This window comes from Chrysemys picta, chromosome 12 (assembly GCF_011386835.1).
Source record: "Chrysemys picta bellii isolate R12L10 chromosome 12, ASM1138683v2, whole genome shotgun sequence".
Classification (NCBI taxonomy): Eukaryota; Metazoa; Chordata; order Testudines; family Emydidae; genus Chrysemys; species Chrysemys picta.
The window spans coordinates 11820375-11831991 of NC_088802.1; the positions used below are offsets into that span (position 1 = coordinate 11820375).

General features: G+C 50.6%; 1 protein-coding gene across 1 annotated transcript; it reads right to left on the bottom strand.

The window, feature by feature from the left end:
- Positions 1-605: 605 nt before the first annotated feature.
- Positions 606-10772, bottom strand: LOC135974959 (zinc finger protein RFP-like). The gene is made up of 7 exons (XM_065564592.1): positions 10306-10772; positions 7905-8000; positions 7082-7312; positions 6917-6939; positions 6089-6204; positions 3760-3840; positions 606-1972 (listed from the first exon to the last, which is right to left on the bottom strand). The coding sequence occupies exons 1-7, from the start codon at positions 10720-10722 to the stop codon at positions 1458-1460; spliced, it is 1479 nt and encodes a 492-aa protein (XP_065420664.1). The 5' UTR covers positions 10723-10772; the 3' UTR covers positions 606-1457.
- Between the last annotated feature and the right edge of the window lie 845 nt (positions 10773-11617).

Consider the following 11617-nt stretch of genomic DNA (forward strand, 5'->3'; position numbering starts at 1 on the left):
AAATCTGTAGTAAAAGAATAAAGACAGTGACCCTCTGAAGCAACAGTAGGTGTGAGGTGCACAAAACAAAAAGAAGCAATGTTAGAAACACCGAGCCTTAAAATGGCTCTGTGTAATCAGACTGTCACTTTGATAAGGGCACATAAAACTCTGTAAGAACAAAAGAAACAGTTACACCTTATGTAAAAATTAATATGGCTAATGTTTTAAAAGTTAAAGTATAGAAGGAATGTGCAGACATGTGCAGTGTATATTATAGAGGGGGTAAAAGAAATGCAAACGAAACATTCTACTTAATTAAAATCCTATAAGGGCTCCAAAGGAGCCACAATAGACTGTGTTTTCTTTTTCAGCTCTCTGTGTGTTTTGGAAGCAAGAGTTAAAAGTAATCAAAACTCTGGTAAAAGTTAATTGTGTTCCTTTTAAGACAGAGTCTCTGAGCTCTGCTGATGGCTTTGAATCCAAAAGCCAAACCTGTGATGATGCAAATGATCTAACTGATAAAGGAACTGAGAAATCTGCCAGCACAAAGAAGTTGCAGATAAAGAACATACCTGGTCAGCAAACAAATTGTCTAAATAAAAGGCACGGTATAACAAGATACCTTTAATTAAAATACATTTAATGTTAATAAGTACCCCTGTAACAATGTATAGTGTGTATGATTTTTGGAAAAATCCTTTATGGTAATGATGCTTTTCAGCTGTTACCTGTAAACAAACTTAAAGCTTAACACAGCAGGAAAGACATTGTAAACTTGGTCTGCTGTAAAGGGAAAACTGAGGTACACCACCTCATAGGTTTCAGGGTAGCAGCCGTGTTAGTCTGTATCCGCAAAAAGAACAGGAGTACTTGTGGCACCTTAGAGACTAACAAATTTATTAGAGCGTCATAGATTTAATGACTGAACAGTGGGATAATTTCCCCATAACTCTTAAAAGATAGAAGCCATGGAAACCTGGCCTGCCTATAGAACAAAAACACAGGAAAATATGGAGGTAATTCCTCTTGTTTTGCCTGCAATCAGCAAGGGTATTTGTAAAAGAAAGGAATATTTTAAGCAATAATAAATGCCACCCCAAAATGGGTAGAAAAATGTTATTTTTGTCTTTCAGAGAAAGCTAATATCACCACCTTCCCAAACCTGATTGATTCATGCTGTGTCCTCACCACCCACACCTCTGCCTGACCCAGACTGGCTGTAAGTTCGGCCCCCTGCCCAGTCCCCACCTCTGCCCCTCAGTGCCCCTCTGCTCCTCCTGCAGCCCCAGGGGTGGTTCTCCCTTCCCCTTCCCCCTCCCATCCCTGGGGCTGAAGAGAGCGAGGGGGAGGAGCTTCCAGGGATCATAGAGATGAGGAGCCAGGGGCTCAGTAGATGGGAGTCCTCCAAGGTCATAGAGACTGGGGTCCATAAGGCTAGAGAGGCTGATTTCCCATTTGCCCCTCTGCTGTGTGTCTCAGGGACACAGTCTGAGCCGAGATCTGTACCACACCTGGAGCCAGGGTCGGATTCTCTCCCCAGAGACGGAGCCTGGCGGGAAAGTGAAGATCGGGGCCTTGTCACCAGCATCGATAAATGTCACCTGCCCCCGGTCACAGTCGAGAAAAACCCAGATCCTGCTGGGGGCCCGGCTCAGGGGCAGGGGGGTCACAGGGGAGGTGAGAGCCTGGAACTGACCCAGCCACCACTCCATAGCCCAGATCCCCCTCTCAGGACTACGGCGGATCTCTCCCTTCCTCCTCACAGACTCTCTGGCCACCCCCACAGCCCAGCCTCCCCCACCCCCCACCTCCACCTCCCAGCAATGTCTCCCCGAGGTGAATCCCTCACAGCCCAGCACACAGGGATCAGTGTCAAATCTTTCAGGGTTGTTGGGCAGTTGCTGCCATGTGTCTCCCCGTCTCACACTTTTCTGATCCTCAGACAGGACGAGTTGGGGATGAGCCGTGTCTGGATCCAGAGTCACATTCGCTGGGGGAAGAGAGAGAATCAGAGCGTTACGGGCAGAGTTTGGCCCTGGGGGAGGCTGGGACCATTTCTCATACTCTCCAGCAGCTCTGTTCTGGCTGGGACAGGCCTGGATCCCAAGGAGCTGCCTCTGGTAGACTGAGCAGAGATGTCACTGCAGCTCCTCAGTCTTTGTAATGGGTCCCACTTCATTAGTTTCTCATTTATCACAGTATCAGAGGGGTAGCCGTGTTAGTCTGGATCTGTAAAAGCAGCAGAGTGTCCTGTGGCACCTTATAGACTAACAGATGTATTGGAGCATGAGCTTTCGTGGGTGAATCCCCACATGCATCCCAAGAAGTGGGTATTCACCCAAAAAAGCTCATGCTCCAATACGTCTGTCAGTCTATAAGGTGCCACAGGACTCTTTGCTTCATTTATCACAGAGGCTTCAGCAGCTCCCAGATCCTGCTCCTGGTGCTGGCCCATTCATAGTGGGCAGAGACACAGCCGAGAAGGTGCTAGAAGCTTTTATCGAGGAGGGAGCAGAAGAGGCAGGCAGATACCAGCTTTAAACCACCCCCCCCCCCCGCGAGGGAAGCTCCCTCCCCTAATGCAGCCTACACGCCCAGGCCAGGGAACAGAGAGGAAGGTGCAGCATTGGGGAAGAGCTGCTTAAGACCAGAGAGCGGGAGGTTGCATTGGGTGGGGTAGCCCCATCCCCAGCCCAGAGAGAAGGGAAGAGCTGCCGGCATCACAGGAAGAGCATCTCCCCAATCCAGGAAGCTGTGAGCAGCTCCAATGGAAGAGTCCAGCCCTGCCCAAAGGAAATGCAGGATGTTGGAGAAGAGTGAAGAGAAGACTCCCTGCACCGGGTGAAGCAGAGGGATGTGGCACAGAGCTCTGTTCGGGTGGAACTCAGTTAAGAGTAACAGAGGGTCCTGTGGCACCTTTAAGACTAACAGAAGTATTGGAGCATAAGCTTTTGTGGTTGAATGCCCACTTCTGTTAGTCTTAAAGGTGCTACAGGACCCTCTGTTGCTTTTTACAGATTCAGACTAACACGGCTACCCCTCTGATCAGTTAAGAGTGTTTCTGTTCATCAGAATGGGCATGAACTGAGCACTAAGGGTGGTGTCAGGACTGTTTGTGTGGCCCCGCCCCCTCCGTGGCCCTGAGCGAGGCCCTGCCCCCTGGCCCTGCCCCCTGGCCAGGCTGGGAGACTTGCCCACTAGGAAGACCCCCTGACACTCCACTTGCCCTGGACATAGGACTTGGGTTCTGAGAGCAGCCCCCGGCCCATGTCCCCGCTCCCTGGGGTGTGCCTGGGCTCCCTGGGTGGTGTCCCGGTTCTGGCTTCTGACCTGGCAAGGGGGCAGGGCCTCAGGGAAAGAGGAGCAGGGGTGGAGCCACTGAGGGAGGCCAGCACCAGGAAGAAGTTGGTGCCACGGGCACAGGCTGACTACACAGAGAGGAGCTGATCAGCTTCCCTGCCCAAAGAGCACAGACACTACCTGCGATGCTTCACACCTGCCCAAGACTTGCAGTTTGTGGGGGCAACATGGCCCTCTCCCCCCAAACTATGCCCATGTTGAAAAGTGTCCTAGTCATCCCACTTTTAAAAGTGTGGGGGGAGGGGAGGGGAGGGGGACATCAGCCCTTGGATCTCCTTACCATTTAATGTGTTATTTTTAGGACTATGAGTGTCATGGTCGCTGCCAGTTTGGTTGGTAACTTTAGCTACGATCTCATGAAGATGTTTTCTCTGGAATTTTCTCATAATTTAAAGACATTTTCACCCACAAACTCACCCTGTCTGTGTGCTCCAAATGATTCACCCTCTTCAATTGAAAGAAAAATGATTTTTCTCTTCAATTCAGACAGCAGAGTGTCTGGACGGAGAACGGAGAAGAGAGGTGAGATTTCAGACTTTCATATTTATAACAGCATCCCTACTCTGAAACTGTTTTATAATTATGACAGAGGCACAGAAACACACTCATTTATTTAAGATAAAGAGATCTGAAACTGTCTCTTTCCTCTCTGATTTGTACATCTCCCAGCACTAGAGCCAGCATCCTTGCAGCCTCACAACCATCCCAGGACAGACACTTTGTAAGAAAGATTTACTTTTCCCTCATCATCCCCTCCCACCTTTCAGACTCTGGTTGGTTTGTCTTGTTCACTTACGGCCTTTTGTTGTAACCTAGATCCAGATCGTACAAAGACTTTGGCATAAAAGTAACTTTACCCACTTGGTTCCCTTTGACACTAACGGGATGTTGAGAGTTTGTGAAATCCTGGTCTAATTGTGAGCTGTTGGGTCTGTTTACTCAGCGTCTCTACAGAGAGCAGCGCGACGGGGCCTTGTCCTCCATAGGCAGAAATAGAAATAATAATAAAACCATTTTATAAATGTGGAAATTGAGGCGGGGGAAGGTTGGCTCAATGGGCCAGATTCACCCCTGTACCAGCGAAAGGAGAGAGGGGAGGGGCCATTTGTGACTCCGCTGTTCAGTGGCTGCAGGGGCCGGTGCAGACCTTGGCACAGGCTGAGGAAGTTCTGAAGCCAGCCAGAGTTACATCCCTATGACAACGGCCCCCGTGTGTCTTGCCCAGTGTGCAGAGTGTCAGAGGCCCAGTTTTACACGGCCCACATCCCTCTGTCCCTCGTCCACCCCCCCTCCCTCTTCCACCCGCCCTCACCCCCCCACCCACCCCATTCCCAGCCCTCTCAAGAACACGCCTTGTGCCTGCAGCTGTGGAGAAGGCACAAGAGGCGCCTGGGCTGGAGGGATCCCTCACTGTGGGGGAGGGGCTTTCTCCTTCCCTGCAGCCCATTTGGCCCAGACTAGCTGCATACGGGTCCAGAGCTCAGTGATGCGCTGGGTCTGCCTTTGAGAAATGTGCCCCATGGCTGGTGATGGGGCAGTAGATGGGGAGGGCTCTGAGCTATAGAGAGTTCTTTGCCACGTGTCTCGCAGTTGCGTGTTGCCAAAATGCTCCATATTCAACTGACCACCATATTTGGGGTGGGGAAGGAATTTCCCCCCCCCCGTCAGATGGACAGAGAGCCTTTGGGTTTTTTCTGCCTTCCTCTGCAGCGTGGGGCATGGGTCAGTGGCAGATTTAAACTAGTATCAATAGTGGAATCTCTGTGTAACTTGTGTAGCGGGGCAGTTACCCTGTACCTGGGATAAAAGGAGTTAAAAGGTAAAAAGCAGCTGAGGTCGGCTGATTGGGGAGGCAGCCACAGCGGGGGCCACTCCCAAGTAGGTCACAGCTGGCCCCGGGAGCACAGGGTACCTCAGACAGAGCAGTGCTGGGGAAGGGCAGGCAGAGCTGGGGAGCCTGGCCTGGCAAGTCCCAGGCTGATGCCTTGCAAAGGGCCTGGGATTGTACTAGGGCTGCAGGGAGACAGCTGGGATAGAAAGGCAGCAGGTCCAACCCTTTTGCCAATGATGAGTGGACATTGTGGACTGCAGGCTGCCCCAGAGAAATGGGGCTAGATGATGACTGGCAGTAGCCACTGAGGCAAGGTGGGTATACAGAGTTGGGCTTCCCCTAGGAGGAGAGACCCAGAGTGTGGGGGTACTGCTGTGGGCAGAACCTCAAAGTAAGAGGCATCGGGGTCCAGGAGGTACAAGGGGGCCTGAGGCAGGAGAGACACTAGCCAGCAGGGGGTGCTTCGGAGCTGAAGAGCTAATTCCCAGGATGACCAGCAGGAGGTGCTGCACCGGTGAGTGCTCAACCTGTTACACTTGAAGTCTTTAAATCATGATTTGAGGACTTCAGGAACTAGGCCAGAGGTTAGGGGTCAATTGCAGGAGTGGGTGGGCAAGATTCTGTGGCCTGCAATGTACAGAAGGTCAGACTGGATGAGTGTGATAGTCGCTTCTGGCCTTAAAGTCTTTGAGACATTTCTTACTTTACAGTAATTGTAATGGCAAGGCAGGCTTTTGGTAGAAATAAAGGTTTGAATTAGTCCATCTGATGGTCTTGGACCCCTAGTGCAGGGCATTCTCACCCAACAATTAAATAGAAGCAACATCTAAGTGTGACCCAATTGACCAACACCATTCTCTTCCCACAGTCTCAGCGGCTCATCCCAATTACCATTCCTAGATCTATTTTAGGTACCTTTGAACTTCTCCAGAGTCTCCGATAGCACAATAGTTTTCTGGGAGAAACCACTGACTCGCTCTTCCAGTTCAGGAGAAATCTCCTCCGGCTGCTCAAACTTCCTCTTCTCACACCTAGAGAGAAACAATTTCACGTGATTATATTTCATTTAGTGACTCATTATAAATTCTGGCTAGTGAGTTGCTGCTCTAATGGGCCTGGAGTTAGAATTCCTCAACTTCTCCCAGCCTCAGAACAGGTGCAACACAGCCCATGGCCATGAAATGTTCCCCTCAAAGGACCATTAATATTCTTCAACTCTGGCCTGGAGAGATCAGCTCTGGGGATAAAGTGGGAATTGAGTCTCCCTGGCCAATTCACTCCTTGGCCTCCATGCTCTGAGGGACAGGAAGTTCCTGGGTGAAGTGCTATAGAAATCTGACCACTAGGAACTAGACTGAGACACCAACTCCCCTCTCCCCAGCTCATTCCACACAGGTTTCCAAACAGCCTTCAGGCTGCTGGCCTGGGCTGAATGGTGACCAGGGCTCCAGCAGTGACAGGCCCATATTCCATCCCCACAATCCTGAGTCAGCCCGTCCCCCCGGGGATGTGACATCTCTAGGAAATACTTGAGGTCACTCTTTCCAACTGAACGGAGAATTCCAGAGTCTTCTGTGCAAGTGTGAGGACCTCAGGATGAGGTTGATCAGAGAGATTTATATCCAACATGTGACCTTCCCCACACATTTGGCTGTAGAGCCCTCTGGAGATGCAGTGCTAACATCACCACCAAGCTCTTTCCCAGCGTTGTGAAGTGTGAGGGGGAGGGAGAGAGCCATGTACCTGCTCAAGGTGCTTCTGACATCCTAGAGGAGAGAGAGAGAAAAGAATCTCAGTCCCATCTGACACAAACAGGGGGTGCCAGGGAAGGGATTTAGGAAATATGGGGGAGGAAGGCCCTGCCCCAGCTACTATGCTCCAGTGCTAATGTTTTTCATTCAGTCTCACCTGCAGAAATTCACTCACTGGCTTCTGACACTTCCCCTCCAGCTCACTGATCAGCTCACTGAGATGGGAAATCTGCTCGGAGAGTTTACTGACATTTTCATTCTGGATCCTCACAATCTCCTCGTCCAGCTTCTCCAGTTGGGCCAGCAGGAGTCGCTCTTGTTCCACCAGGAACTGCCGCAGCTGCTGAAATTCAGTCACAATCTTCTGCCTCTCGGTTTGTGTTTGTTTCTGTATGAAAATAGGAAAAGGGCTGGTCAGGGACATGGATGGAGCCTGGGGTCCTTTCATGGAGAGCTGAGTGTGCAGGAGGCTGATTTACTTTGAAAATACTAAGATTTCTGACATTTCATTCTACCTGTGGGTACTAGGCAGGGGATTCTCTCACACCTTCCCCTTTGGCCCCTGTATCCCTCTGAAAGGGATGTTTCTCTGTCGGTCATGGTCAGCATATTCTGTTATTTATGGTCTCTGGAAATTCAGACCCAGAGCAGCAGGAGGCAGGACTCAGCACTACACTGACAGAGACACCAGGGGAGTTAAAAGAAACAAACGTTTTAAAAATGCACAAAATGTCTAGACACACCGGACAGCACTTCACGGGGACATTCAGTTCACTTGGGGAGGATTTTTGAGCAAGCCACAAGGGCTAGACTCACCAATTGAAAGGGAAGCTTAGGGCTTGTCTACACATAAATCAAACTCAGCAATCCAATGGAGAAACACACATATAAGCCCATGTTCACCAAGGCCACACAGGAGTCTGCCTCCAAACAGACCTTCCACTGCCAGTCCCTTCTGGTTCATAACAACAGGCACCTACCAGATACTCCCGGCTATTCCCTTCTCCAGTCACTTTCAATCCCAGCAGGTTTTCTCTCTCTTCCCTCAGAGTCTTCAAATGGGCCTGGATTCTTTTCTGAAGAAACAGAAATGATTTGGGAGGTTTCATCTGGATAGTTGAGAGGTATTTGGAAGTGGGTGTTTTCCCACCCAAAACCCAAGATGACTGTGGTTCTAATCACTTTGAGACATCAGGATCACCAAGGAGATGAAACCTCATTAATGGAGACTGGGAGCATGTGACATTCAGACTCATTACCAATTCTGGTTCAGTTTTTTTAGTAATTAGAGATCTCAATTATAAGCAAGCTTTACTGGTATTTGTGAATTGATTAGTGGTACAGAGCATAACAGGGCACCAAAGTCACATGGGGGTGAATCAATAAACCTGTTTTGTAGAAGGTTTAACAAACAAAGTGATACAAATCCCAGAAGCCACTAGGGTTTCAATATTTGCTGGGATTTCAGCCCTGAAGCCCTGAGGACTGCACTGGTTGGGCAGAGCTGGTCTAAGCACAGGGGCAAACCCCCTGAGATGCCGGGAGGCCATAAGTCTGGTTTGAAGCTGCACAGTCCCAGTGTTGTGGAGCACTATCCCTGTCCGGTAGGGACCCAGCACTGGACTTGGCTTTGTCTGGTGCAAAAGGGAGAGGAGGAGACTGAAGATGCAGGAGGACACTGGTGGGAGAGTGGGTGACAACTTCCTACAGAATGATGCACGTGGGTGGCACACTGAAAAAAGCAGTGATGGGGCCCACACAGGGTGACTGATACTGGTGAGGACGGGCCCATGGAGGCAGGCGTGGGCATGTCTGATGTTCTGGGGATGCCTCAGTGACCACCCTAATTAGACATGATTCAGATTTGTATAAAGAACGGGTTGGGGTTTGCCCTACTACTGTCCTAAAGCCTTTCTCTGGAAATGCCCCCTGGGCAGATTCCGCACAGTTCCATTCCCTGGTAAAGATACTGGAAGCAGTGAATTCTGGGAGATTTCAAAAGGCTGCAGGCGGGACTAATGGAACCACTTTGGCTGGTACACAACAGAACAGGTCAAACTGGCATGGGTCAGCTCCAGCCTGTGGTTGGTTTTGCTACAACCCAGTCTAATCCCAGTGGTACTTGGCATGGACCTGAGCTGTCTGGAGCCCTTTTGTGTGCGGACTGAAGGTGCTCAGGGTCCCACAAACTGTTTAGCCCAGTGATCTCCTCTACTGCAGACCGGCAGCATCTGAGTTTAATCCCACGGGAGTTAAGAATCCCAGTGAGAAACCTCCTCTTCCTGGTGGGCCTGGGACTTTTGTCAACGTGTCTCTCTCTCCTAATATAAACACTTCATCACTGGGTGGGGCTGATACTCAGCTGTCAGCATGGCAAAGTGTTTCGGGTCTTGGACTGGGTCTGGGGAGATCTGGGTTCTATGCTAAGCTCTGTCACTGACATGCTGGGTGACTGTGGGCAACTTGCTGTCCTGTTTTATGCCTTAGTTTCCCTTCCCATCTTTTATCTAGCTAGACCAATGGTCACCTACCAGTTGATTGCGATCTACTAGTCGATCCTGGAGATTCTCCCAGTCGATCGCGATCTCCGGCGGTGCAGCAGGGTTGCCCGCCGCTGCTAAGGCAGGCTCCCTGCCTGCCCCAGCAGTACGGCACTCCCAGAAGTGGCCAGCATGCCCCCTCAGCCTGGGGTGAGGCCAGGGTTCTCTTCACGTTGCTCCTGCCTGCAAGTACCGCCCCCGCAGCTCCCATTGGCCGGAAATTGGGAACTGTGAGAGTGGTTCCTGCAGAGAGGGGCAATGCGGAGAGCCACATGCCCACCACAGGGGCTCATTGGCACATTCCAGGAGTGGCATAGGGTTGGGACAGGCAGGGAGCCTGCCTTAGCACCGCTGCACTGCCGCCTGTGAACCGCCCAAGGTAAGTCAGTGCCGCACCCTAACCTGCTGCCCCAGGCCTGACCCTCCTCCCAGAGCCAGCACCCTGTATCCTTTTTTGCACCCCAACACCCCAGCCCAGAGCCCCCTCCTGCACCTCAACCCCCTGCCCCAAGATCAGCCCAGAGCCCCCTCCCAGACTGCAAACTCCCCACACCCCAACCTGAATCCCAACCTCCTGCCACAGACTGGTGAAAGTGAGTGAGGGTGGGGGAGAGCAAGCAATGGAGCGGGGGTATGGAGTGAGTGGGGCTTCCGGGGGGTGTAGATCCTGCTTTCAAGATTTGATATTTTGCCTCTGTTGCCACACTGCCAGATCATTAATTTTCTTAAGACTTTACAGAGCTGAGTGATGAGTCACACCCGTGACAGGCAACTTTCAGTGAAATTAGCCTGTAATTAAAACCCAAAAGTTAACCCATTACATTTGACAGCAGTTCCCTACCTTGTACTCCTGGGCAGCCTCCTCTATGGGAACCACTGAGTGAGCGCGGTGAGCCCGGGATCTGTCGCACACCACACAGATGGGGGTTTGATCCTCTTCACAGAACAGTTTCAGATTCTCCTGGTGTTCCCCACACACCCCGTCCGCTCCTGCTCCCTTTGCTGCTTGTAAACTCAGCCGCCTGGTGATTTCTGTGACATTTGCCAGCTGCCTGTTGGGCCTGAGGTTTCTCTGCTGCACAGTTTCTCTGCACTGAGGGCAGGAGGCGGCTGTATCGGATCCCTCCCAGCACTGGCTGATGCAGGCTCGGCAGAAATTGTGCCCACACTCCAGAGTGACAGGTTCTGTGAAATACTCCAGACAGACGGGACATGTAGCTTCTTCCTGGAGACTTTCCATGGGGTTCTCTGCAGCCATGGCTCCCTCTGGGCAGTGGAACAGGATTAGTTTCAATTTCCTGAATTCACACTATGCCCCTCCTGCAGCAGCAAGGGGGTGTTTCCTTTCCTGAAACTGACTCCTGTTGTTTGCTGAGCAGGAATGACCCAACCAATTTCACTCCTTGAGGCTTTAGTGAAAAAATGTACAGTTACACCTGTGACAGGTAACTTTCAGTGAAATTAGCCTGTAATTAAAACCCAAAGGAGCTCCTTGCCTGCAATCAGCCCCTGTGCTGGTGTAGAGGGTCACTGAGGCATCCTCCTTTGAGGATGAGCCTGCAGGAGCTGTGTGTTTAAGGCGGAATAGTCAGGCTTGGCAGAATTTTTTTTTATAATATATAATTTTGACAGATAATGTTTATTTTAAGCAATTTTTATATTTATTGATTTAAACTTTCACAGTTGCAGAGCAATCTGGGTTTTAAGCATTTCATTCCAATTAAAATTTTCACGGTTGTGGGAAATTATGGGGGATCAGCCAATATTTTGGTCAGACCAGAACTGCACTGTTACCTCGATATAACGCCACCGGCTATAACACGAATTTGCATATAACGTGGTAAAGCCGTGCTCCGGGGGGGGCGGGCTGCACACTCCAGTGGATCGAAGAAAGTTCAATATAACGTGGTTTCACCAATATCGCGGTAAGATTTTTTGGCTCCCAAGGACAGCGTTATATCGGGGTAGAGGTATATTTAATGACACTAGACACTGATATTCAAAAAGTTGAAGCTTTAGAACTGTTAAAATTGTTTGTGAACAAGTAAATCTCCTCCCTCCCCCAGCAGCTCCCCCAGGCAATAACCCAATGCCTCCCCCACCACCAGGGGCGGCTCTAGGCACCAACTAAACAAGCAGGTGCCTAGGGTGGC